Source organism: Vipera ursinii (assembly GCF_947247035.1).
Source record: "Vipera ursinii genome assembly, chromosome: 9".
Classification (NCBI taxonomy): domain Eukaryota; kingdom Metazoa; phylum Chordata; class Lepidosauria; order Squamata; family Viperidae; genus Vipera; species Vipera ursinii.
The window spans coordinates 25,191,248-25,217,966 of NC_139523.1; the positions used below are offsets into that span (position 1 = coordinate 25,191,248).

At 59.4% G+C, this 26,719-nt stretch overlaps 1 protein-coding gene across 3 annotated transcripts; it reads right to left on the bottom strand.

Moving 5' to 3' along the window:
• Positions 1–513: 513 nt before the first annotated feature.
• MARK4 (microtubule affinity regulating kinase 4) lies at positions 514–25,494 on the bottom strand. 3 transcript variants are annotated; one of them, XM_083369968.1, is made up of 18 exons: positions 24,856–25,494; positions 16,760–17,026; positions 16,289–16,342; positions 14,451–14,499; positions 13,769–13,834; positions 12,660–12,730; positions 12,461–12,517; positions 11,874–12,110; positions 11,174–11,293; positions 10,419–10,518; positions 10,090–10,199; positions 9,584–9,743; positions 8,447–8,664; positions 6,957–7,060; positions 6,068–6,334; positions 3,865–3,944; positions 3,097–3,141; positions 2,101–2,386 (listed from the first exon to the last, which is right to left on the bottom strand). In XM_083369968.1, exons 1-18 carry the CDS (start codon positions 24,904–24,906, stop codon positions 2,322–2,324), a joined length of 2,121 nt encoding a protein of 706 aa, XP_083226094.1. In that variant the 5' UTR covers positions 24,907–25,494; the 3' UTR covers positions 2,101–2,321. The 3 variants fall into 3 exon arrangements, with proteins under 3 accessions (XP_083226093.1, XP_083226092.1, XP_083226094.1); XM_083369967.1 differs by lacking the exon at positions 3,865–3,944 and having other exon boundaries at positions 514–2,386; positions 9,584–9,740; XM_083369966.1 differs by lacking the exon at positions 3,865–3,944 and having other exon boundaries at positions 514–2,386.
• Between the last annotated feature and the right edge of the window lie 1,225 nt (positions 25,495–26,719).

A 26,719-nucleotide genomic window follows, 5' to 3' on the forward strand; every position in this document is an offset into this window, starting at 1 on the left:
GTCAAGGGAGGGGGCAGTGCAGAGCAGCGGGGTCTCCCCTCTTGCCCTTCAGCCCTTGAACCCGAGTCTCCCCAGGGGAAAGCAGCTGTTGAGCTATTACAGGGTCACCCAAGTCTCTTGCGTTTCCTAGGAGTGGCACCCTTTGAACTTCCTCACCTCCAAATCAAGGCCGGGCACAGCCTCTGGGTGAACAGAGGAGAATGCTGGCTCCTAGGTGGGGAAGAGGCCTTTCCCAGAAGGGATCTGAGCCCATGCTCTTGGAGTAGCTCTGCCAGGATGATTGAGCACCCAGCCACAGCAACAGTCTACCTTTATGAGCAGTTTGGGGGTCTGCTCTGACTGAGCAGGGCTGCCCTTGGAAGGGTCCCCGATGCCCACTGAGAAGCTTTGGCAGCTGTGCCTCCCACACTCAGAAGCTGCCAAGGGTGTCCTTGGCAGGACTCTCACCTGGGACCTTCTCAGCAGCCAGCCCCCACCTTCAGCTCCGCAGGGACCAAACGGAGCCAGGAGAGTTTCTACGTTTATTGAGGTTTGGGCATGGACCGTCATGGGGGCCGGAATAACTTACATTGTCCAGAGGTGAAAAGGTGGCGCTTAATATCTCTACCCAGTGATACGGGGCTAAGGGGCTATTATATACAGGGGGTCTGTACAGATTGCGGAACACCCAAGAGGCCAGATTTGAGGGGAGGGGGGAAGTCACAGCAGGGGCACCCAGTAAACGAGGGAAAATGGGGGGGGAGGGGAACTGCAGCTTTCCCCACCGGAGCGGCCAAGTCTCCTTCTCCAGGCCCGTCCGCCAAGCCCCACCAGCTCCCCCTGGCCAAGCGGCTCCACCCCGAGCCCAGGCCCGGCGGCTTTGCCACCTCCTGTGCCAGTCCCCCTCCGCAGCCCCTTCACACTGCTGGGGCCCAAACGCACAGGGTGGAAAGGTGCCCACACACCACCCAGCACAGCCCTCCGGCCGCACCCGAGCAGAGCTGCTTGGGCAGCTGGCATTGCCAACTCGTGCCCATCCCCATGAGATGGCCAGCAGCCGTTGGGGTGACCGAATCCTGGCCCCTCAACCCACTCAGGAGGACCAGCCCCCTCCAAGTGGGGTCTCGGCGCCAGCTCCATTTTCTTCCAAGCTTCAGATTTGGTTCGTAGTCTGGTCACGCCTGTGTGGGAGACGTGAGGGTCCCGCCTGCTGCCCGCTGCTTGGGGCCTTCTGGCCTTTGGGCAGGAGGGTCTCCAGTGCCCAAATGGCCTGAGCGCACAGCTGCCTGCCCGGTCGAGTGCCAATATCGCTGCCATGGAAGGCAAGGCTGGACATGGCGCTGCAAAGACCCAGAGCGCCTTTGCCAGTCGGGTGGCCTCTCTCAGTTCAGCCGCCCCCCAGCTCAGCTGAACTACTCCGCTCTATTCTTGCTGCCTCCTCCCACCACTGACCGCATTTGGCCCCCTTTGTCTTGGGGGGGTTTGAATTCCTGGGGGGGAGCCAGCTCTCCAGCTAGAGTAGAGCTGGGGCCAGGGGCCAGCTTTTGTGGGTGCCCAGGAAAGGGAGGCAGGACCCTCTATGGGCAAGCCCAAAACCGCCCCCCCTCCAATTTGGGGAAATGAAAGCGTTTGGGCTCTTGGAGTTTGGATGGCAATTAAGTGGCGCGTGAAAAGGTCATGGCTGGTGGGCACACCACGATGGGCAGGGGTCCTTTTTGTACAACGGATGAAGCAGGGGGCACACCAGAGTCTGGCCTGCAGCTCCCCCATGTGACTCGGGAAAGGGAAGGCCGGCCAGCCTTTCCCCCACCCGATTAGGTGCTGGAGGAGGGGCCAGCGCCCTTCCTTGCCAGCTCCCCTTTGTCTCCCCCCCCTCTTGCCCTCCCCGTCCCCCTCCTAGCACCACTGACAGGCTGGCAGGCGCCTTCCAGGGCAGCAGCTGTGGGTCAGACTGGCAGCAGAGGTTGGCCCGAGGACCGTCTGGGCTCCGGAGGAAAGCGAGGAGGGCCCCGGGGCCACGTCCTCCCCCAGCCCGGGGGTCAGTCAATGCACGGAGCAGGCTGGGACGCCCTAGAGTTGCAGCTGGTCTGTGATCTTGGCCACCAGGCTGCGGAAGGCCAGGGAGGTGCCGGCCTGGCGCCGGAAGAGCACCCCGTGCAGCCCCCCCAGCCGCTGCAGCCGGCAGACCTCCACCTCGAGGCAGCAGAAGTGCTCGCTGGCGCTCTTCCCGTGGGTGCAGGAGAGGACAAAGGGCTCCGTCTGGCGGCGGCAGCAGTTGGCAGAGTCCGTGGCCTGGCAGAGGGCGGCCAGGATGGCCTCGGCGGAGCGGGTGCTGGTCAGCTTCACATTCCAGGTAAATCGGAGCAGCCGGGGTTCTGCTTCCTTTTGATGCCAAGGTAAATTGCAACTGCGGGCAAGGAGGAGCAGGAGCCTGCTAAGCGGGCAGAGGCGGCAGATGCCCGCAAAGGCCAGAGGAGGGGGACCCTGGCCTGGCTATGGCCAGAGATCGGCCACCTGGACAATAACCCTGGCCCAGCCAAGATGCCAAGGGGGGCTGTTTAGCCTTGCCGGGGTTTCTGACCTGGGCTTCAGGCTTCGAGAAGCCAGTAGTTGATTATGATGATTCTACCCCCGCCTGACTCATCCCACCTCACAGGGTTGTTGTTGTGGGGAACAGAGGAGGAGGAGGAGGAAAGAGGATTATGTACGTCTGCCGGTTTGAGTTACTCATAAAAGTAATAAAGCCACAATATAAATATATAAAAATAAACTTCAGCGGACTGTAGATATTGGAAGAACCCAGATAACAGGTTAGGGAGCCCTGAAGACCACAGATTAGTTTGCAGAGGTAAAGCCAGCCCCCTCCGCCCCCCCCCAACTGAGCTGGGCTGCAGACACACACTTTACACCGCACAGTCCTCTCACGCCCCACCCCCCAGCTGAATTCTGCAACTGAGCAAAAGGCAAAAAATCAATACAACTGGCTCCTCTGGCGAAGGATGCCTGCTGCAGCCAAGGAACCGAAGTGCCCCCCCCCGGCTCTCCCTCTGCCCCCTTTGGCCTTTCGAGCTTTTGACCAGCCTTCCCACAGACAGGGGCCGGCCCCCAGGGACTCACCTTGTGAGCGCAGGTCCCCTGATTCTCTCAGGTTCGTCTGCGACCCTGGAGGGCGAAAGAGAGGAGCAGCGATGAAGGCAAAGAGGATGTGGGGAGCAGGCGGGTGGGGTGCACCACCAGGCTTCATCTGGGGAAGGCCCCCCCTCCACCGTCAGCCTCCGGGTCCAGATCCCCCATTAGGCGAGGGGGGCACGGGCAGCCTGGGAGTGGCTCCTGCCATTTGGGACGACAAAGAGGGGCTCCCCAAGGCCACACACTGCCCCAGAGTCTGCTGCCCAGAGAAAGGGGGGGAGGGCCCCTCCCTCGCCTGCAAGGTTTCTATGGGCAGGGGACTGCCTGGCTGAGGACAGGGAGCAGGCTGGGCTTTTGCGGGGGTCCCGGCTGCCCCCTTCTGCAGGAGCTGGCTTGCCGCTCCGCCTCCACCTGCGCCAGGGGCTTTGGGGCGCTCACAGGCGGGCCCTGGGCTGGCCCGGCTCTTGGGCGGCCTTGCTTAGAGCCCCAGGCGGGCAGGGGGCACCTCGGGCCTGGCTCCCCCCTGCATCAGGAGGAGGAGGAGAGTCCTTGGAATCCCCTTTCGCACCTCTGGAATTGGGGAAGGCCAGCAGGGGAGGGAGGCGCTCTGGAGCAGCCAGGCGCAGTTGAAAGGCATCCCCGTTGGGGGGGGGTCGCTAAGGGCTCTAGCCAAGCAAAGGGGGGGGAGAAGGCAGCGAGAAAGGCAGCCGCAGCAGCAGAGCGGAAGGAGGGGGCGGGGGGGGGGCAGCCACTTACTGATTTTAGATCCTTGAGGCAGTGAAGCACCCGAGATGCACCTGTTAGAGTTCTGCCGCTTAGAGGGGTCAAGAGTGACCCTGAAAACAGAGAGAAGCCAGAGTGAAAGGGGCATGGGGGGGCGAGCAAGAGAGGTTAGTGGGGGGGTTGGTCCTGCCTCTGCAGCTGCAAATGCTGGGGGGGGGGGGGAAGCAGAGCCCAGGATGTGCAGGGGAGAAGCTCCTTCCAGCTGGTTTTCGGGGTTGGCCTCCCTTCTGTCTCGGACTGCGTCAGAGGTACCCCCAGAGGCTCCTCCGGCTGACCCCCCCCCAAAAGCAGAGTGCGAATCCTGCCCTGCTCAGTTGTATCTGCGTGTCCTCCGTGAGCCAGGCAGCTGCCCCGCCCTTCCTTCTGCCACCTTTGCCACCCCCACCCCCCTTGGGGGTCCGGCTCCTCCTCGGTCCACAAAGACCCCCAGCTCCTACAAGGCCCCGCCCTTTCCCCTTTCTGCCCCACAGCCCTGCCAAGGGACTTGCGGGGCCCGTGGAATCCTTCAGGGTGGGGCTGCCTCGGACTCTGGCCCTTCACTTCCAGGCCCCCCTGCCTGGGGTAAGGGGCTTCCGTTCTAACTTTCCTGCCTTGGACTGAGCCTCCCTCTCTCTCCCAGGAGGGTCTCCGGGGGACGCAGCCACCTTCAGCTAAGCGGCGCTGGGAAGGAAGCAGCTGCGCCCAGGGCTCCGGAGGGGGGGCTTGAAAAGCCATGCGTGCCCCACCCAGAAGTCATGCCCCTTTGTTCGCCGTCCCAGGGGGGTGTGTGTCCAAAGGCTCTGCCAGGCTCTCTGGAAAGACCCCACCTCACAGGGCTGCGGAAGGTGCCCTCTCCTCCCTTTCCCGGCTGTGCCAAGGCAAGCCAGCTTCCTGTCAGAGATCATCACCATTTAGGAAATCTACAATGCCCCCACCCCCACCCCCAGGGCCTCTGCCAGGTTTATAACTGCCCACGCTTTAAAAACAGGCAGTTTCCTTCCTATTTCGCCAGCACAGCGGCTGCAGCTATGGAAGGACTTCGGGGGGGGGGGAAGAGACCCCTTGGTTTTCCCGGGGTGGCAGCCACGGGGCCAAGCAGGCTGGGAAGGACCTGGGGAAGGCTTCAAGGGGTGCCCCAGGCTGGGGCAGGGAGGCTGAGGAGCGGCTGCCCCAGGGGGCCTCCGTGGGGCAGAGGCAGCTTCCTTCAGACGGGAGACCCTCAAGGCAGGCGGGCACCAAACTCCTGCCGGGCTGGGTGCAGCCACTCCTGTGTTGTCTTGGCTGTCTGCTTAGGATCGTTGTCATGTTGGAAAGCAAATTTTTGGCCCAGTCTGAGGTCCTGAGCACCGTGGACAGGTTTTCATTGAGGATATCCCTGTATTTTGCTCCATTCAGCTTTCCCTCAACAATGATCAGTCTTCCGGTTCCTGCTGCTGAAAAACACCCGTGCTTCATTTTTGGGGTGATATTGGGCAGATGATGCACGGTGCCTGGTTTCTTCCAGACATAATGTTAGAATTGAGGCCAAACAGTTCAATCTTGGTTTTGTCAGATCAGATAATTTTGCTCTTCACAGTCTGAGAATCCTCCAGGTGCTTTTTTGCAAACACCAAGTGCCCGGCAGCCTCCGAAACCCGCAGGCGGAGGCTTGGCCCAGTGGGGCAGTACTGGGGAAGGGGCCGTGGAGGGTCTTGAAGGCCCGGCTCGCTCTGGAGTAGAACGGATGTGCTAAACATCCTCCTCCCTCCCCCCTTTCCTTCTCTCCCTCTTTCGAGGTACAGAGTCCTTGACTTACAACTGCTTCTTTAGTGACATTCAACAGGGCAGAAAAAAGTGGCTTATGACTATTTTCCACACTTATGACTGTTGCATCATCCCTGTGGTCATGTGATCAAACTCAGTCGCTTAGCAAATGACTCGTGTTTACGATGGTCGCAGGGTCCCATGGGGATCCGGTGATCCCCTTTCGCCACCTTCTGATGAGCAAAGTCAATGGGAAAGGCAGATTCACTTAACGACCGTGTTCCTAACTTAACAACTGCGGTGATTCACTTAACAACGGCAGCAAGAAAAGTTGTATAATGGGACAAAGCTCACTTGCATAGCAACGGCCATTGTGGGCTCAATTGTGGTCGGCCGAGGGGGAGGAGCCAATGCTGCAGCCCCCGCCCAGCTCCCCCCCGCCCAGGCTGCTTACCTCCGCGTGAGCTTCGAGGTCAGTTTGCTGAAGAGGTTGGAGGTGGCCCGGCTGCGGCTCTGAGGCAGGGTGGGGGCTTCGTGGGAGAGGGTCGGCGAGGGGGGCGGCCCGTTCTGCACGCCAGTGCCACGCCGGTCCCGCACTTGCCCCCCATGGAAGGTGCTGCGGATGTTGGTGCCGCGAGAGAGCCGGCTGCGGTCGGAGGAGGAGGAGGTGGCAATGCTGTGGCTGGAGGGGGAGGCCGGGGGCACCCGACTGGCACCTGAGCTGCGGGGGGGGGAGGAAGGAGAGGGGCCACTCAGGCCGTGGCAAGATTCTTCGCCACCGGGGGCCCAGAAGAACTTTGGGGCAAAAGATTTGAGAAATCCCAAAGCTCTGACCTTTGAGCCCTGAGCCACAGCTGGCCTCCTGCAGCCCCTTCAGGCCAGAGGTGACACCCGTCCTCCTTGGGATGCTGACCCTGACCCTGGATTCTGGACACCAATTGACCCAAGGCCCTGCTACCTCGGTGGGATGCCCAGGGCGACTCAGGAGCCGTGGGGCAGGCGCTCACAGGCATCCTGTGCCCCCCTTGCATTCTTCTCTGGGGATAAGGAAATGGGGCTTCTGGCAGGGGGCTACTACCAAGGTGGACATGGCTTTCTTGCTCCTGTTGAGATGCAACAGCTTCTGTTTTTCCCTCCGGAAATGAGAATACATCTTCAGATGCAGTGTTTCTCAGTCACCTGAAGATGGGTGGACTTCAACTCCCAGAATTCCCCAGCCAAGATGGCTGGCCGGGGAATTCTGGGAGTTGAAGTCCACTCAACTGCAAATGGCCACGGTGGAGACACCCTGCGCCAGACCATGCCCCAGAGCCAAGTCCATGACCTGCCCCACCCAAGTCCACCTGTTCTCCTTCCCGTTCTGGAGCAGGGAGTGGCGGTCGCCCCCAGGTCTCTCCGTGCAGACGTAGGTGTTCCGCCGGGTCATCATACTGGGTGGGATGTTATTCTGAAATAGGAAGGAAGATGGCCAGTTCAGAGCCTGGGAGCTGCCAGAGGGGCTCCTGGGCCCACGAAAATAGGGGGATGGAATGGGGTCAGCGGCATCAGAGTCTCAGCATCCAGGTCTTCAGCAACTTAGACATTAACAGAATGAACAGAATGACAGAGTTTGAAGGGACCTTGGAGGTCTTCTAGTCCAGCCCACTGCCTAAGTAGGAGACCCCCATTCTGGATAAACGGCAATCCAATTTCTTCTTAAAAACCTCCAGTGATGGAGCATCCACAACTACTGGAGGCAACTTCTGTTCTGCTGATTAATTCCTCCCTAGTTCCAGGTTGCTTCTCTCCTTGATTAGTTTCCACCCGTTGCTTCTTGTCCTGCCTTCTGGGGCTTTGGAGTATAGGTTGATCCCCTCTTCTTTGGGGCAGCCCCTCAAATAGTGGAAGACTGCTATCCTGTCCCCCCTTGTCCTTCTTTTCATTAAACTAGACTTTGCAGCTCCTTAGATCATGCGTGAGCCTATACCAACCTAGATGGCACACAAACCATCTCCATTTGGTCACCACGATGTAAAAAAGACGTTGAGACTCTAGAAAGGGTGCAGAGAAAAGCAACAAAGAGGATCAGGGGACTGGAGGCTAAAACATAGGAAGAACAGTTGCGGGAATTATATTTATTTAGTTTAATAAAAAGAAGGACTAGGGGTGAGATGATAGTAGTGTTCCAATATCTGAGCTGCCCCAAAGAAGAGGAGGGGGTCCACCTATTCTCCAAAGCACCGGAAGGCGGGACCAGAAGCAACGGATGGGAAGTCATCAAGGAGAGAAGCAACCTGGAACTAGGGAGGAATTTCCTGACAATTAAATCAGTGAAACGGCTTCCCTCCAGCGGTTCTGGGTGCTCCAACACTGGACGTTTTTAAGAAGAGTCTGGACAGACAATTGTCTGAAATGGTGCAGGGTTTCCTGCCAGAGCAGGGCGTTGGACTAGATGACCTCCAAGGTCCCTTCCAACTCTGTTATTCTGTAAACCGGGACACAGAAGAGGGCCCAGAGGTCACCTAATCCAAGGGCCTCTTTGGGCAGGATCTGCTTCTGCTTGGACACAAGAAGTGCGACCAGAAAAGTAGGTTCTGGATTTGGGGAGACCCGGCTGGGGACCAGTTTTTGCCTGGCTCCATGAATGCCGGGCACAGGAGGCCCCGGGCAGTGCTCCGAAACCAGCTGGCGCCCTCTCTGGTCCCATCCTGCAACCCCCGACGTCCAAGGAAAGCCCCTTGGTCCTGGCAGGGAAGGGATGCCCTCCTCTCGAGGCCCCGGGGGAATGACCCTGCCCCCCCGAAACAGGGTCCGTGCTGAGGGAGGAGGCTGAGACCGCCAGGACCCCCCTTACCGTGTTGACCGTGCTGTCCTTGCGCCGGTCGGGGATCTCCGATTTGTTGGGGTTGTTTGCGCTGCTGACCATGGGGCTGGAGGGCGGGAGGCCCCCCCGGCCGCTGCCCACCACGCTGCCGCTGGCCTTGCGCGAGGGCATCCGCTCCTCCTTCAGCTCCCCGTCCCCGGCGCTGGTGGGACTGCGCTTGGGGTGCGGGGGGACGGGCGAGGGGCCGCCTGGGGGGAGGGAAAGGGGGCACTCTCAAGGGGGACGGCCAGCCCAGAGCCAGTGGCCCTGAGGAGGGGGACAAAAGGGCTCAGGACGGAAACTATGGCGGGTTTAATTTCTTTCCAATTTCCTCTCCTATGAAAATAGAATAAACACCTGTGTTTTTCAAGCAGGTCTTTAAGGCAGTTCTCAACTTACAGCTGTTTGTTTAATGACCATTTATAGTTACAACACACTGTAAAAAGTGACTTGTGACCGTTTTTCACACTTGTGACCATTGAAGCATCCATTCATGGTCACTTGATCAAAATTCGGATTCTTGGGAACTGGCTCATATTTATGACGGCTGCAGCATCTCAGGGTCACGTGGTCCCCTTTGGTGACCTGACACGCAAGGACAATGGAGGAGCCAAATTCACTTAACAACCAGGAGATTAACTTATCAGCTGCAGTGATTCACTTAACAACAAGGTCATAAAAGGGAGCAAAACTCACAGTAACTGTCTTGTTTGGCAACATAAATTTTGGGCTCAGTTGTAAGTCGAGGACTACCTGTGTTACGTTCCCCTTCTCAACCTGCTGGCCATCTTGGATGCACCTCAAACCTCTGGAAGGAGAGAGCTCCACAGCTGCTGGAGTTTAGAGGGCTCCTTGAGGCCATCAAGCCAACCCCCTGCCTGCAAGAGGATGCCAAGCTCCCTCCAGCCTCAGCTTCACACAACTGCCGTGTTCCTATTACCCATGTTATGATGTGGGGGGCATCCTGGCTCAGTCAAAGCTAAGAGAAGGGCTGGGGTCTGCACGCCAGGATGCCATGAAAAGTCTTAAGAACTGCCCGAGGCCCCCGGCGGGGGCTGGGGGGGTCACGCCAGGTCTCCAAGAGGGGCCCTCAGTGTCCCAGAGACGGCAGGGGCACCGGCCACTTACAGAAATCGCTGTGCCGTCGCTGCCGGTGGTACGTGGAGGAGGCCCGTTGGCCCTTGGCGTGCGAGGAGGACTTGCTGGTGCCGTTGGAGACCTCGCTGGGCGGCCGCGCTCGGGCCAGCGAGAGGCTGCTGCCGGTGCGGGACTCCCCCCCTTCCACCTGCTGGACAGAGCAGAAGGCCAGGCCCCTCAAAGCGGAGCCAGCACACGCTCCCCCAGACACGTGTGGGCCTGCAGCTCGGGGGGCGGGGTGGGTGGGTCAGAGATGGTTCCTTCCGTAGGCAGCTGGGGTCCGGCTTCTCAGAAGCCAGGGACCCTCCGCCCACACCCAGGGTGGATCCCATGGCCCCTCGGGCGGATCCTGCCCCAGTAGCTGAAGGCGAGTCCTGGCCGACTGAGCATGTTTGAAGCACGTGTGCCGCCCCACTGCGGCTTTGCACCAGGGAGCCCCCCTCCCGCTCGAAGAGGCAGCCCGGGGGGGGGAAGGGGGGCTTTGGCAGCATCCATACCTCGTTCTTCCTGCCCAGCAGCAGGTAGGTGGCTGTGACCTCGTTGTACTTTTGGTTGGCCAATGCTTCCTTGACCTCTTCCCGGGTGTAGCCCATGCCCACCATGACCTCTGGATAGGGAGGAATGGAGGCAGCGGGTTAACACGGCCCAAGGCCAGGAGGGGCTAGAAGACCCCACAGCAAACGGGGATGGGCGATGCTGGCCAGCTGCCTTGGTGCCAGGCCCTTCAGTCTGGGGCACCTGTCCAGGCAGCAGGATCAGCCGCAGTCGCAAGGGGGGGGTGTCCAGGGCCACTCAACCCCAAGCACGGGGGCGGGGGGGATCATACCTATGCGCTTGGCATCCGCAAAATCCTCCTCGGGTTCTCGGTAGGGCTTCAGCTCCTCCCCCTCGTAGCCGATATTGATCCACTTGTCCTTCATTATTTGCTGGGGGGGGGGAGAAGTGTTAATGGGGGATCGAGCTGCTGGGGCCCCTCCCAATTCTGCCAATGCAACCCCCTGGGTGCCCACCTGGCAGCCTCATAAGTCCCACCTGAGGTATCTGGACACCCCGGGTGAGCAAAGGCCAGTCCATGCAGTCCTCAGCCCATGCTCAGAGGCACCTCAAATTCTTCACCCTGGGCCAAGGGACTCCCCCCATCTTTTTCCAACATGGGTCTCCATTTCAGGGGAGGCACAAACAGTCCCCCAATAATCTACAGGGCGCCTGCAGAGGCTCGACCCCCACCCCTGCTGTAACACGCACTGAGCTGTGCCAGGCGGGGAGGGTGTGGGCTGCTCAGTGCCTCCCTGACACACCATGCAATTACCCTTGAGTCAATTAGGCTAATTACAGTCATTGGGGGGGGTGGAGTCAGGAGAGGAAGGCTCAGCAGTGGGAAGGGCCAGATCCTGTGGAGACGGTTGCTAATTAAAGGCCTGGCTTCTGGTGGGTGTCCGGGAAACTGGCATGGGGGACAGGCAGTGCCAGCTGTGCTCCTTCAGCCCCAGAGGGACCACGAGGGAGGAAGGAGCCGCCCAGGCCTGGCAAACTGCCACACGGGGCTTGCAGCAGAGCTGGGCCCAGGCCGGGCGCTCTCACCTCCAGGGTGCAGCGCTTGGCAGGATTCAGCACCAGGAAGCGTCTCAGGATGTTTTCGCAATCCGTGGACATGTAGAAGGGGACACGGTACTTGCCACGCAGCACACGCTCCCGCAGCTCCTGGGTGGGTGGGCAGAGAGGCCTGTCGTTCAGAGCGCAGCCTGGCTCTCCCCCTCAGTCCCTCCGGGCGGCCAGTCTGCTGGGGGGGGCAGTGCTGCCTGGCCAAGGGTGCCAAGGGGCTTATGCCAAGGCCAGTGGCTACATGCCCGGGATATGCCACCCACTTGCTCCTCCGGTGGGAAGCAGACTTTGCAACTTCAGGCATCGGGCAACCGAGCAGAGTGAGAAGAAAAGTCGCTTTGCAGAGCGAGGCAGGAGATCCGTCATATCAATTAATAAAATAATTTTTAAAAAGCAACAGCAAAGGGCCCCGAGCACAGAAAGGGAAGGCCGTAAGCCCAGGTGGTGGTGCTGGATGCCCAGCTGCCCTTTTCCTTCCCCCAGGCAGAGGTTCGGCCCACCCCGAGTGGATCCAGAGCCAAGAGCCCATCTGGCACAGCCCCCCCGAACATCTCAGCCAGCCCCCCCCTTTGCAAAGAGGACCACAGCAGAGGCTGACCTCGGTCTCCCCTCCTTGCAACTGGGACGCCCCGACCTGCCCTGCCCTCTGCACCCCAAAATTTCTGCTCCACAGCCTCACCTTGAGGTTCTGCCCATCGAAAGGAAGGGAGCCGCTGACCAGGGTGTACAGAATGACCCCCAGGCTCCAGATGTCCACTTCCGGTCCGTCGTACTTCTTGCCCTGGAAGAGCTCCGGGGCGGCGTAGGGGGGGCTCCCGCAGAAGGTGTCCAGCTTGGAGCCGAGTGTGAATTCGTTGCTGAAGCCAAAGTCGGCTATTTTAATATTGGCATCCGCATCCAGCAGCAGGTTTTCTGCCTGAGGGACAGGAATGAGGGGGGTAAAATTTTGCTGCAGCCCCCAGGCCCAATAAACTGCATCCGAAGTCCGATGGCCGGCAAAGTGCCGGACGGAGAAGCTGCCCAACTTGCAGCTTCCGTGGTTCTTCTACCTCTTCTAGTGAATCAACTCGCACCAACTCCGAGAGCAGGCAGCAAGTCTTCCCATTTTACAGGCGGAAGCACTGAGGGTCAGGGGAAAGGTTTCTCCAGGGCCACCTCCCAAAATCCAGCTTTGGGGGCTGCTCCAGGGTGGCTGAACCATTCCTCCCCCCCAGACAGGAATTGGGCGGGGGAGGGAGAGATGGCAGCTGTGCGGAAACTCCCCACCTTCAGGTCTCTGTGTACGATATTCTTCTGGTGACAGTAGTGCACAGCCGAGACGATCTAGGAGTGAAAAGGAGGGGTCCTGGCTAGGGTGCAAACCTCCCCCCTCCAGCAGCTGCACAGCCCCCTTCCAGGCACAGCAGTTGCACCCCTGTCCGGAGCCCAAGGAGCGGGCATTCTGGGTAGCCCCACGAGGCCCCACCTGTCTGAACTTGGCCCGGGCTTCTTTCTCCTTCATGCGGCCGTGGGAAACCAGGTAATCGAAAACCTCTCCTGCACGAAGAGAGGAAAGACGGGCAGGTTAGGCCAGCCTGGATGCCAGGGCTAGAAACAGGGAAGGGGGAGGCCGAGGGTGGGTGCCGTGGACATTTGGACCCGGGGCCACTGGTGCCAGGGAAGGGCAGGATGCGCTGGCAGCTGTTCCTGGAGATCTGCTGGGAAGAGCTTTCCCACGTAATGGAGGGGGAGGGGGGCCAGGTGCCAGCTGGCCCAAGAGAGCGGGGAAATTTTTCAGCTTGTCAGCACAAAAGGGGGTCAGGCAGGGCCAGGCGGACCTGAAGGAGAGGCCTGTCGGATGAGCGGCTTTACACCCAAATGCCCTTAGAAGCCAGTCCAGGTGAGAGACTTTCCTGAGGGCACGTGCTGACCCCCAACCTCTCTGCAGTCTAAGGGGAAAGAGCCCCTCCCCCAGGTTGCAATGCCTGCGGGGTCCTTGGTGGTCCCTGGGTTTGGTGGTTTTCTTGCAGACATTTCATGAGCAAACTAGGGAAGATTATCAGTGCACAGAGCACCAAGGACCTTACCATGTTCTCCTCTTCCTCCCCCCGCCCTTTTCCTTTGCCTCTACTCTGCAAACCCCACCCCTTACTGACACTAATGATGTAACCCAGTTAGGTCATGAAACGTCTGCAAGAAAACAGCTCGGCTCAGAGACCACCAAAGACCCCTCATTTCAACCCTGAGCTGCAAAGGTTCTCTTCACTGACTGCTTCATCAGACCTGGCCTGGGGGCCTGTGAGGGGCTGGAGATATTGAAACCGAGTGAGGGTAATTTTAGCAGCTCCAAGAGAGCCAAACTGCAGCCAAGGGAGAGCCCCCATCCTTTAGGTAGCAGGCAACGCCGGCTTGTGAGCCCTTCACCGCGGTGCTGCCTTTTGCCTTGGGGGGCTGCTGCTGGGGTGCCCCCATACTTGGCCTCCCTGCAGCTGGTTTGCAAGGAGACAGAACTCTGAAGGCTCTGAAGGCACCATGAGCCGAAAATGGGCGAAGGAGGTTGGCACTTTCCACCCGGGAAGGGCGGGCGAGGCTTACCGGCACTGGCATATTCCATGACCAGGTAGAGGGTCTTCTCCGTCTCAATCACCTCAAAGAGTTTCACTGCGCAAAGAGCCAGAATTAAAGTCAGCCTCCCCACCAAGGAGCTTCTTCTCTGGGGGGTGGGGTTCTTGACCGACGCTGCGGTTCCCTCCCCCCAGTCACTACCACTAACCTCGCAGGTCTCTTTTTAAGGGTGGAATATTTTGTTTTATTTGAATGCTTAAATGCTGTTGCTACCCCCATGGTCCCCCGTTGGGGCAAGCGCTAGTGAGGGACGCGCACTGGGCAGAAACTGGTGGAGTTAAAATTCTGTGTGGCAAGAGGACAAACGGGCACCGTGACCCCACCAGGCGATTCTGCAACGTTATTTCCCGGGGGAGCGTGAAGCCTTGGGGGCATCCCACAGCACTCCCTGCTCCCCAAAACGTTGCCTCTGTCCCAGATTCTGCTCATTTCTTGGGGGGTTTCCTTTTTCTGACCCCCACATCTAGCAATCTTTTGCAACCTGATGCCCTCCGAGCCCCCTTCCTCTCTCCCACAAGCTGACTGCTGAATTGAAAGATGAACCCCCATTTTAGCCCCAGCCTCGCCTGCCCCCTTCAGCTGCTGAAGAACACGACTTCCTTGGGGGTTTTTTTAAAATGTCCACGGGGTGTCCTAGACTTCTGTTTCTTACCAATATTAGGGTGATTTAGTCCTTTCATGATCCTGACTTCTCTGAAGAGCTGCAAAAACGTCCCAAACAGGAGTTAGCTACCCCTCCCCAAAAACTACAGCATAACGTTTTTCTCTCCAACAATCCCCTCCCTCCAAAATGCAGACCGCTTTTAAATTCCACCAAACATGGATGTTTCTATAAAAAGGGAAGGCTGGTCCAGTTTTGCTGGCAAAAGGAAAATGGGTCTTTTCCTTCATTTATCCTCCACTGTGCATAAATCTTTACGGTATTATTTTCACTTTTTGCTGTAACTGCTATTGCTGTAATTTCCAACAGCCACTCAATGGATGGTTGTAAGTCCCGGCCTGCCTGCGTGTGCGAAACGGCGCTGGAAGGAGACCTGAGGCTGGAAGGCAGGGAGGTGAGGTCTGGTTAGGTACCAAGAGTTTTGAATTTGACAAAATCCGGGGAGCCTCATCAGGCTTGGAATGCAGAAAGGGGCTAATAATGTAGGGCCGGAGGGGCCCCGAGGGACGGACTCACAAAATGTCCCTTTATAGCTGCAGAGGAAGAACGGATCAATATCGCTCCAGGTAGCCAAGATTCAATTTGTTGTTTAAGAAGAGAGATATTTTCTAAAGCCATCCTGCTGGATGCAGGCACTGCGATGCGTTTTAGAGGCTTCTTTAGATCTTTTTTCTTTCTTTCTTTTTCATGTGCGTTAGCAATAAAATGATAATAATACATTAAAAAAAGTCTGGGGACTTGCCACGAGCACTCAGAAGTGCAGGGTCAGGCTTCACCGGTCCTAGGCAGTCTTTCCTCTCTGTTTACATTTCTCTCTCTCTCTCTCTCTCTCTTTCTGTGCAGTTTGGCTCACTTGCCCGAGCTCTTTGCTCTGAGTGTCTATAGCATCGGGCTCTGGGAAGGGCCCCTAGGGTTGATCTGCAGATAATGGATTACCGGGTTGTCAGGTTTGAATTGGCCCTGGTTGTCTTGCCAGGCTGTGCTGGGGGTTGAATGGCCTTTAATTGATTAACCATGATTAATAATAATCCCTTCCAAGAGGATTTCCCAAAGCAGTTTTTGCATAATTAAATTATAATGAATAACAATGCTGCAGAGCATGTCTGGCTGTCTGCTTGCCCTTTCCTTCTCTCAATTTCCTAGTGAAGATACTTTTGGAAAATTCCAGGAGTGGTGGTGGTGTTTCTGTGCATCTGAAGGACACTTTCTGCCCCACCCCCACCCTGTCAGTCACAGCATAGACCCCACAGTCCTTTCAGGGCTATCACTGACCATCCTTGGCCACTGAGAGGGAGTCTTGCCCCTCACCATAAAAGAAAGGTGGGGCATCCAAAGAGTCAGCAGCTGAACCAATGGCGACTGAGTTCGCCCCTCTTCCCTGAAGCTCATTTGTCCTGGAGAATCCAGCCACTAATTAGCAGGTCCACCCCTCCCCCTCCCCCTGGGATGCTGGCAGAAGCCGGGTTTCCACAGCGACCAGCTTAGACTCTGAGCCATAATTAGGGAGGGGGGCAATGGAGAGCAGTGTCCCCCCTCCCCCCCACTGCTGGCAGGAAAGGCAGGGAGCCAAGAGGGAAGGGGGGGAACCTCAACCTGCATTGCTCAAGTCCCCCCCCCCAGTGTGGCACCCTACCTGCCAGGCGGGGAAGGGGCTGATTAGCCCTGCAGAGGGGAGGGGGCTGCATCTCTTTGTGGGGCTGCCCTTTCTGAGCAGATGAGGCCATGGCACCCCTCCCTCTGTGCCCCCCCCCCAGGTCCCCTGGAAGGGGATACAGTGGGCAGCTGGGCTCTGAAGCCTCCCCCCTCCACCCCCCCCAACATTTGCTCACCTTCTGGAGACTTGTTGGATTGAGCTGCGTCTTGTCAATTATTTTGATAGCCACCTTGGGAAAATACAATGCAGAAAATCAGTTGGGCTCCCAAGGCGGGGCTTCACAATGGCCAGGCGTGGCCTGGATTCAGCTGGGCTGAAGCCTCAGTGGCTCCATGGAGCGGGGAGGGCGGCACGGACCTCCTATGCCCCCACCTCAGCCAATTCAAGAGGGAAACCCACTGCACCCCATGTGAGACATGGCCATGGCAGCTGGCCGGACGCTTCTCTGAGCCTGTGGGCAGCCTTTCCCTAGTTCTCTGCCTGTGCTCCGGCCCAGCGACCTTCCCCTTTGCTTGCCGGCTCTGCGTCTTCCCTGGCCAGTTTCAGCTGTAATATGAGGGGGGCACTCTCCCACTTCCCCAGCAATCTATGTCTGCCCCCCAGGTCCTCCACGCCCCAAAGGGCACCCAGCCTCTGCCCGACTCACCTCCCGGCCGGTCAGGATGTGCCGGGCCAGCTTGACCTTAGCGAAGTTGCCCTTGCCGATGGTCTTGAGCAGCCGGTAGTTGCCGATGTGGGGCTGCTCATCGGGGCAGGAGGCGATGGAGTTGCGGCACCGGGCGCCCAGCGAGCGGCTGGACCACGACGAGCCCTTTTCGGACCGGCTGCTGGCCAGGGTGGAGGGCTGGGGGGACAGTGGTGGCGTCACCGGCAGGGGGGCAGGCTCAAGAGTCACCACCGGGCAGCGCTGGTGCTAGGGGGCAAAGGAAAGGTTACTGGGGTGCTCACATTAAGGGGGACACAAGGCCTGCCTGCTGGCAGCCCCATTTCTCTGGGTAAGGCTTCGCCAACCTGTGCTCCACGCTTACCACCCAGAGCTCACCCCCCCAACTATCCTTCCGTGCTTGTGGCCATTGCCCTGGGCACCTCCTTCCCCAGGAGATCCCTCTTGGTCCCAGGAGTGGCTCCCTGGACCCTCTGTGACTGCTCAGAGAGACTCGGCTACCATGTTGCCTCAAGCCACGTTTCCTAAGCCGGGTTTTGGTGCGTAAACGGTAGTTCTCGTATCATGCAAGACCAAATTGCTCAAGGCAGTGCGCACACTCAGCCCTTGGCTCTTGCCCTCCTTGCTTTGGCGTGCGGGTGAAGGAATTGTGCTGAATCTCCAGTCCGTTACCAGCTACCTTAATGTGTGAATGCAGCCAGAATGAAAAGTGAGCAAGGAAATTATGCTGGGAAGAGACAGAGAAGCAGCTGGGGCTCCATGGGATTTGGGCCATCTCCTGAACGGGGGGGGGGGTGTCGTTCACACAACACACTGAACTAACCCACTTCCTGGATTTGTACAACATACTGAACCATGAACTAACCAAATTAATTTATTAATTAACCAATTAATCAATAAATAGCTTGCCTCCTGGTGTTGTGGGTGCTGCATCACCAGAGGTTTTCAAAAATGGACAACTATTTGACCTGGATGGTGGAAAGCTCCTGCCTTGAACAGGGGGTTGGACTAGAAGACCTCCGAGGTCCCAACCCTAGGATTCTATGTTTCTAAAATGGAGTAGATTCACACAACCCTCTAAGAAAACTATCCAAGGGGAAGACTAACCACAGTTGATTCTTCAACTGATCCAGTTTGGGGGTAGTGTGAAACCAGCCTCTGAGTTTGGCAACCCCCAAAGCCTTTGCTACGCAGCACCCCGTGCTGTGTAATCAGCCAATTGCCCTCCCTGTTCTGCATGTGTCAGCTGAGGGTGGGCACCGGGAGCACAACCGCACAGGGCCAGGATGGGCAGGGCCAGGCAGCCCACTTGCCTTGGCCTTCAACTTTGGAACGTTTCCAAGGCGGACGTTGCCTTCCACCTCCCTGCTCACCATGGCAGGGCACAGCGTTTAGCAGGGACGCAGCCCAGATGATGCCACAGCCGCTCCAGCTGAAAGAGCTCGGTTGCAGCTTTCCAGCAGTGCCAGACTGTGCCCGTGGCCACATCATGCCCAGTGCCAGAATTCTGGCTGCGCAGACGTCCTGGGGGCGGGGGGCATTCCCCATGGCTGAGAACACAAAGGCCAAAGGCTGAACGGGGTCTTCTCCATGGCACAGCGTGTGGGGAGGTTGTGTGCACACCCTCCCAGTTGGGCTTTACAGACCACTAAGACGAGGATGGCGCTGCAGGATTCTGGGGGAGCATTTCAGGGGGGAACCTGATCACAAGAGCTCTTGATCTCCTTTCCTTTCTGCAGGATTCGCAACAGCCTGCCCATGACTCAACCTGCCCCACCAGATGACCTCTTAGGAGCCCAGTAACCAGCCTTGGAAGCCGCCTGGCTTCCCTTGGTGGAAGTGCTTGGAGGAGGACACCCCCCCCCCAGGCTGCCCTCCCTGCAGCAGCGAAGAAGGCCGGGCAGAGACACCCGGAGGGAGCCGGGTGTGACGATGACCTTGTTACTTGTTTCCAGTTAGAACAAACCTTCTTTTGTGGCTTCTGGCCCTGGGGAGGGCGGGGGAAGCGCCCAGAACATGGCTACTTGCTTGGGGGAGGGTAAGGTCCGAGATTCCCACCCGAAAGTAAATCTCATCTGCTGAAGAGCCACACCCTCTCTGGCCCTGCCTCTTGGCAGGCAGCCATAAGCAGCCCTTTTTGTCATCCAGACCTCTCCAGCCAGCTGCCCTCCAGATGAGTTAGGATTACAAGTCCCACAATCCCCAGCCAGGAAACCTTCCCTTTGACCCAGGGGCTTCCGTTCATAACCAACAAGGCTCTGAACTCAGCCATATGAACACAGCAAGGACACGCATGTAGCACACACACAGACCCGTCTGTCAGTTTTTCCAGACTTCCCAGAGCCCTCCAACCGCTGAGCGCCCGCTCCCTGGGAATAAAGGCAGTCCTCAACGTACGACCACAATTGAGCCCAACATGTCTGTTGCTAAGCGAAATGTTTGTTAGGTGAATTTGCCCCATTTCACGACCTTTCTTGCCACAGTCGTTAAGTGAATCTGGCTTCCCTATTGCCTTTGCTTATCAGAAGGTCGCAAAAGGGGATCACATGACCCCGGGACACCGCAATGGTCATAAACGTGAGTCAGTTGCCAACCGCCTGAATTTTGATCACGTGACCAGGGGAAGGCTGCAACCGTTGTAAGTCTGAAAAAACTGACTTTTTTTCAGTGCCGTTGTAACTTTGAAGGAACGCTGAACAAGCTCTTGTAACTCAAGGACCACCTGCAGTGCACAAGGTGGCCGTAGCCAAGGATGTGGGCCGAAGGTGTTAAGGGTGGAAATATCTGATCTCTCCATTTCTTTGTGGACGCAAAAACCGGCCGGGTTTCCAGAGGAGATGAAAGAGGCCGAAGGCAGAGGCGCAGGGCCCCCCCGCCTGGCTCGGTACTGCAATCTGGACACAGGCAGTCCTTGATTTATGACCACGATGGAGCCCAGAGTTTATGTTGCTAAGTGAGACATTTGTTAAATGAGTTTTACTCCATTTTACGACCTTTCCTGCCACGGTTGTTAAGTGAATCATTGCAGCTGATGAGTTAGTAACCTGGCTGTTAAGTGAATCTGGCTTCCCCCCATTGACTTTGCTTGTAAGAAGGTCGCAAAAGGGGATCACGTGACCCTGGGACACCACGACCGCCATAAATATGGACCCGTTGCCAAGCATCCAAATTTTAGTCACGTGACCATGCAGATGCAGAGATGTGAAACTCGGCCCATGAAGGCCGACCGAGGGGAGGAGCCGGGCACGCTCCCCTTCCGAAACCAGAATGGGGCAAGGAGAAGAAAACAGGTCCGTTCCGCTCCAAAAGCACAGGGTATGGAATAAGGACAATTAGCCAGTGGAACGGCTTGCCACCAGACGTTGTGGGCGCTCCATCACTGGAGGTTTTCAAGAAAAGATTGGATAGTCCTTTCTTTGGAGTGGTAGGATAAGGGGTTCAACCTTGGAAATTTTAAGACTTGTGGACTCCCTGGGGAATTCTGGGAGTTGAAGTCCACAAGCCTTAAAGTTCCAAGATTGAACACCTCAGTGGTATGAGGTCTCCTGCTTGAGCGAGGGGTTGGATTAGAAAACCTCCAAGGTCCCTTTGTGCTCTATTTTCTTTCCTTCCTTCCTTCCTTCCTTCCTTCCTTCCTTCCTTCCTTCCTTCCTTCCTTCCTTCCTTCCTCCTGACTGAGAAAGAAGTCACTGCTGCTCATCCCTTTCTGGCCCCATGTCTAAAGGGGTATTCTTGGGGGGGGGGGGAGAACAGAGAGCAACCCCCCCAGTGCAGCTGACGGGGCAAGGAATGTTGCCAAGGTGGTGAAAGGGGGGTGGTGGTGGTCAGAAACTCTCCTTCTCTAGGCTGCAGGGGGACTGCGGGGAGGGGGAGTTGGACACAGGCCTCCTGCCTGGGCTGGCCTCTCTGGAAAGCTCCCTGTGTTTCCACGGTGCAGGAATGCCTCGGTGCATTGTGGGATGCCCAGGAACGCTGCCTGTCCTCTCGTGAGTGCGCAATGCAAGGGGAGGAGGGAGGGGGCTATGGCGGCCCCCCTCTTCAGCACTCATCAATAATGCACTGGAAAACAGCGCTGCACGCTTCAAAGAAATGGCAGGGTGGCGGTGCGCCTGGTGAGTAGATCCTCTCACTCCAGGGGGGGACCTTTTGGAATGCCTGAGGCGTGCAAAACTCTGCTGTCCTTGGGACACCCCCTTTCCCGCCCCCAAGGCAAGTGCAAAACCCGGGCACATCATGAAAAAAAGGGTGCTCGGTACACAGCCGGTTCTAGGCTGCAGTAAAACCAACCATGACTCAAGGAATTTCAGTGCCAGTTCAGTCTTTCAGTCACTAAGCAGGCCAGAAGGGGGTCGCTTGGAACAAGGCCAGTGGAGCCCAGAGCCTTCAGCCCAGGGGTCACAGCTGCCCTGGCACCCCCAGCCCGAGGCTTTGACCCCCAGTCAATCCGAAAGCCTTCGCCAGGGTCTTGTGTTGCCCCCCAATACAGGTGGGGGAAAGGAAGCCAGCCAGGAGGCTGAAGGTGAGAGCGCTGCCAGTGGAGTGCCACTCGGTCCCACGGCCACCCTCAGCCATGGAAATCCTCTGGGTGATTCTCTCACCTGCTTTTCCACTCTACCTCACAGGGTTGTTGTAAAAAACCTGGAGCTCTTGGACGAAAGGCAGGACAGGAATCTAACAAAGCCATAACAAATAAACTGGGACGATTCATTCCCTGTATTTTTATACCGTTTTTGCTTGCTAACGTTCCAGTTGAGATTACTACCTTTAAACTGCTGAACGAACATTTGGTTTGTTTTTCTCCTTAACAGAAGCTGGTCTCTGGGTCCTTTGCCCCACGGCTTCCTCTCTGACGGGGTCCAGGGAAAGTGGTTAGCAGATCAGCCTTCCTTCCCAGCTTCCCCCCCACCTCCATTCTCAAGGCGCCAACCCTGGCAGGAGCCTGCGGCCCAGGCCAACATCTTCTCCCTGGTCTGGTGAAGGAGGGCCCCCCACAGCACCCACACCAGCCCCGGACTGAGCCCCAGAGCGCACCTGGCCTCTCCCCCAAGATCCAAGCGGGACTCTGCGTGCAAGTCTGGACCTCCTCATCTCCAGCCGGACCTCTGTGGCTCTCATGGGCTCCACATCGCTCAAAAGCCAAGCCGGAGAGCAGATCTGCAAGCCTCGGGCTGCCCTCCGGCTTTACTCACGGGCAGGGAGGCAGCGCAGGCCCCAGGACCGCGGGAGGCTCTCTGAGGCAGCTGGGCCCAGGTGGGACACAGGGCAGCGGCTTCTGTCGCTCACTCCCCGGATGCCCCAAGCGTTATTAACTTTTAATCCAGGAAGATCATCACAACAACAGAGGAGGAGGAGGAGGAGGAGGAGGGCCCAGGAGATCCAGGAAGCGGCCCTGCCCTGACACCTCATCTGCGAGAGCCACAGAGCCGGCAGCTGCTGCTCTTTCAGGGGAAACCGGAATGGCGGAGGAGCTCCCCAACTCTGGGTGGGAGGCTGGGGCACACCCAGACAGCCGCCCGGCAGGGAAGGCCTGCACAGGGGTGGATCCACGCCCTCTGTCTCCAGGCCCACACGCCAAGGGTGCAGCATCCCCCTTGAGCCAGGACTGCTTACAACAACCATGTCCCCCAGAAGGCACAGAGCAGCCTGGGACCACCTGGGTCCAACTCATGGAGGGGCGATGCTCTCCAGCCCAGCCTCCTCAAGGACCAGCCGCACAAGAAGCCGTTGGCCACGGAAGAAGCAGGCCAAAGCCATGGGGGAGGCAGGGAGCTCGGGATCTGAAGGATGCAAAGCAGGAGATGGTGCCCGTCAGTCTCTGCCAACCTGGCACGGCCGAAGTCTCAGGGCCCTGCAGCCACCACTCTCCTCAAGGGGGGCAGCAGCTTCCCCTCCACGCCAGCATCGTACAAGCTGCAGGTGGCCCTTGGAAGCCTGGGGGAGGGGGCCTTCGTGGCAGGGAGCGCGGGGCTCTCCCTTGGCTCCTCTGGCTGCAGGACGGGCAAGGGAAGGGCCAGCTCCTCTCCCTCCTCCCCTCAAGGAGGGGGACTCTGTGGGGCCTGGGGTCTTCCAGCTGTTCTTTACTGGGTTCACTGGCTTGGGTTACCAGGAGCTGCAGTTGCCCGGCCCTGTTTGGAGGCCTCCCCTGAACTGGTTTGGCAAAGAGCTCTCAAGCAAGATGGCACCGTCTGTCTCACTCAGTCATTCGCACATTCTGTACTCCTTGATCTGAGTGAGCTGCTGGGAGCCACACCCGGGAACTCCCAGGCCCAGGCAGGTAGGGGCAGGCTGTATTGTTCACTTGCAGGCCAAAGGAGCGCTCGGCACATGCTCAGAGGCACCCTTCTCACCTGACAGCTACTGGCCACGGACGCAGGTGCTAGGGGCGATGCCTAGCTGGCTGCCATGGCGAGGACCTCGCTGCCATGGCAACACAGTGGTGCGGCACTCTTCAGGAAGCCTTGGCGATTGGCGATGTGGCTGAAAGCGGTGGCAGCGGCAGAGAAGGTGGGGCCTGAGCCAAGGAAGGCCTGGCAGACAGCAGACCTGGGCCTGGGGGGGCAAGCGAGCAAGCTCCAACACAAGGGGGAGGAGGGGGCACCGAGGCTGGAAGCAGCCCCCTCCCAAGTGGGTGAGCACAGTCCACGAGCATGCGGAAGGAGATGCGACAGGAAGCTGGGATTTCAACATGAAAGGAGGTGACATCCTTTGTCGCACAGACATAAATACACCCGCCCACTGCAACTGGAGTCCCACACGGCTTCAGAATAGCCTGCTGGTGTTGCTAGGGTGTCAATCAAGAGCGGGAGAAAGTCTGTGCTTGGTGGCCCCGAGAATCTCTGGGGCACATGGCCTTTTTGCATCCAGGAATTGTCAGAGGCAAAACCAGGGCCTGCACCCGCCTTCCCCTCAAAACCCCAGAGACCATTTGCTGACAGTCTCCCCCACTTGGACAGCCCTTGACAAGGGGCGCAAAATCCAGGTGCAGCCAAACAGGCAGAAGTAGCACAACCTCCCCTGGGGGGTGGGGAGAGACTGGCTAGGCTGACCCAGGCAACACTAAAGCGCAAGGCACGGGCGTTCACACGACACTCAGCCAGCGTCCACACCCGTCATTCTGCCTGGCCAAGGACACAGAGGCTTCGGCAAAACCTGTTCAGGCAGTTTGGTTAAAAACACATCAAGAGGGAGCCAACTTATAAGGGGCCCCAGTAAGTCCTGAAAATGGCATTTTGTGCAGGCTTTTCTGAGAGGAAGCCCACAAAGGGCCCGCACAAACACATGCTTCAGACTAAAGGATGGGGAGAGTTTCTCTCCTTTGGCCACAGCTGGGCAGAGCTGGTCTGCACCCAGGACATCCCCTCCCCTGGGGGAGTATTCCGGGACAGCAAGGAGCTCCTGGGGGGTCTGTGGAGGCGACCAAAGCCTGTTGGGGGGGAGGTATGCAGAGAACTGGCGGGTCTCGGCCTGCAGACCACTGACCGCCTTTGGGGCACTGCTTCGGGCAGCCGAGGGTTCTGAGGCGGCCGTCGAGATCTTCCGGCCGGAGACCCGCCTCCCAGGCTTCGGAAAGGACCCCCTTTGACCGCTCGCCTGCCGCCTCCTGCCTTCCCCCCCAGCTGGAACGGGCGAGGCCGCACGCAGCGCGGCAAAAGCAGCAGAGTCACTGCCGGGAACTGCTGGCTGCCCTTCGCCTTCGGCCGCTCACCGGGAGCCCCTCCGCCGGCCCCCGGAGAGGCCCACCGTCCGGCCCGCTAAATCCGCCACCCCCGCCAGGGCCCTGGTCCCCTCGCGGCCCTTCCTGGGAAGCCGCGGAGCGCCGGCGGGCGGCCCAGCGGGGAGATCTCCGCCCTGAGCCTCGGTCCCACGGGAGACCCGAACTGCTCGTGTTCCACTCGGCGGGTCCCGGCGCCGACCCCCCACCCTCGCCCCGCCGCGGGGGAGCTGAGCCGGCGCTGAAGCGCAGCCAACCCTGCCGCCAACGCCGGGCTCCCCGCAGCGCCCGCCCGACCCAGCCCGGCCTTAGTCCGGCCCCGGTGGACAGGAGGGGCCGCCGCCGCCGCCGCCGCGGGAAGACTCACCGGCTCGGAATTGCGTTCGTTGCCCGCCGCCAGGGCGATGCGCAAAGACATCTTCTCCCGCGGTCCAAGCCCGGACACGGCGGGGGCGACGACGGCCGCTTGCCTCCCCCGAGCGGCCACTCATGCGCCCCGGCGCGCTCGGAGGACGAGGGGCGAGAGGCGGGGGGGGCTGAAGGGAGGCGGCTGCAGCGGCGGGGGCGCCTGAGGGGAGACGCGGCTGGAGCGGCGGCTATTCGGCCCGCGGGGCCATGGGGGCGGGGGGGGCGGGGGGCTGCCGCCGCGAAGGCAGGCCCGGGGTCACTCCGCTCTCGGGCGCCGCCTCTCACTCGCCGTCACTGCCGCCTCGGTGCCCGGCCCGGCCGCCGCACTCTCCCCGCAGGCAGGAAGGGGTAGCGGCGCTTCCTGCCACCCCCCATATGGCTGCGTCCCCGCGCTGGGGGGGAGGGGGAGGAGGAGGAGAGAAGCGGACGCAATCCGAGCCCCGGGAAGCCCCCCCCTCGCGGCTCCTGAGCCCCCCTCGGCCAGGCGGGGCGCGGTTCAGCGGGGGCTGCTCCCTGGGGGAGCCGGATCCTTGGGGAAAGGCGCCAGCATCGGCCGATGGGGACGACAGCGGGGGTCGAGGCAGCGGCTGCTCCGGGCGGCCGGAGAGGCGGGCGTCGCGCAGGAGGAGGAGGAGGAGGAGGAGGAGGGGAGAACGGGGAAAGGAAGGAGGGCGTCGAGGAGGAGGCCGGGCTGGGTAGACAACACACGGCAGGCGCAGGAAGCGCCCCTGAGCTGCTTAAAGACGCCGCCGCCGGTCCGAGAGGCGCGCCGCGGACCCGGCGGGGGGAAGCGGCTTCCTCCAAGCCCGGGCAGGCGCGCGGGGGGGGCGTCGGGGGAGGTGGACAGCCGCCCGAAGGACTATTCTGGGCCGGGAGGGCCGCCGGGGGCTCAGGCGGCGGGAAAAGCAGCTCCCAAAGCCAGCCGGCGTAGTCCGGTTGCTATTCCCGAAGTCACGCCGCTTTCTGGCCCCTGAAATGCCGCGGCGACCTGGAAGGATGTTTTTCGGAGCGCGCGCAGAGGCCGAAAGCCCGGCAACCAGAGGGAGGAGGAAGAGCTGTTCGTTGATTCTGGGCCGCAGGCAGATGCTACGGGATTCCTCACCCAGGACCCACGACTGGGGAAGGGGGAGGGCCGGGGAGCTGGCGACTGTGTGCTGCCCTGAGAAGGCGCTTCCTCCGGGCAGAGTTAGTCAGGCGAAGGCTGCTGGAGGCAGGTGCGCTGGAGCTCCGAGCTAGCCTGTCGTGCCCGCTCCCGCCCAGCCTAATCCCGGCTTCTTCCCCTGTGCAGAGCCGGCCAGGAGACCGGGTGAGCAGGAGAGGAGGAAGGAAGCCTTTTGGGGCAGATCGTGGATGGCCATCCTGGGAGCGGGGCGGGGGCAGTCTGCTCTCTTCTCCGGCCAGGCTGGAAGCGAAGGATCAGCCGTGCCAATCTGCTCGGACTTCACGGCGGGGCCGGGGCAAAACGGCCTGCTTGCCTCCTACCCTCGTCCGTCAGTGGGCAACGTGGCCGTTCCAGGCTTTGGGTCAGCCTCCCGGTCATGTTTTTCCGAGGGTGGCCTGGGATAGGTTATGTATGATGTATTAAAAGGTCTTAGGCCGGCACGCCCGTCCAGAGGCGCGTAAAGGTCTTCGAAGGAGAATAAAGCGCTGAAATTACGTGCGGCTCGCTTCCCTTCAAGCAGGGCTGTCCACTTGGCAAGGTGAAGACCGGGGCACTTCACTTCCCAGAATCCCCCAGCCAGCATCGCTGGGAGCTGAAGTCCCGGGTCTTCACCTTGCCCGGACTTCCTGGGAAGGTCCGCCTCCAGCCGCGGCCCTTCCGC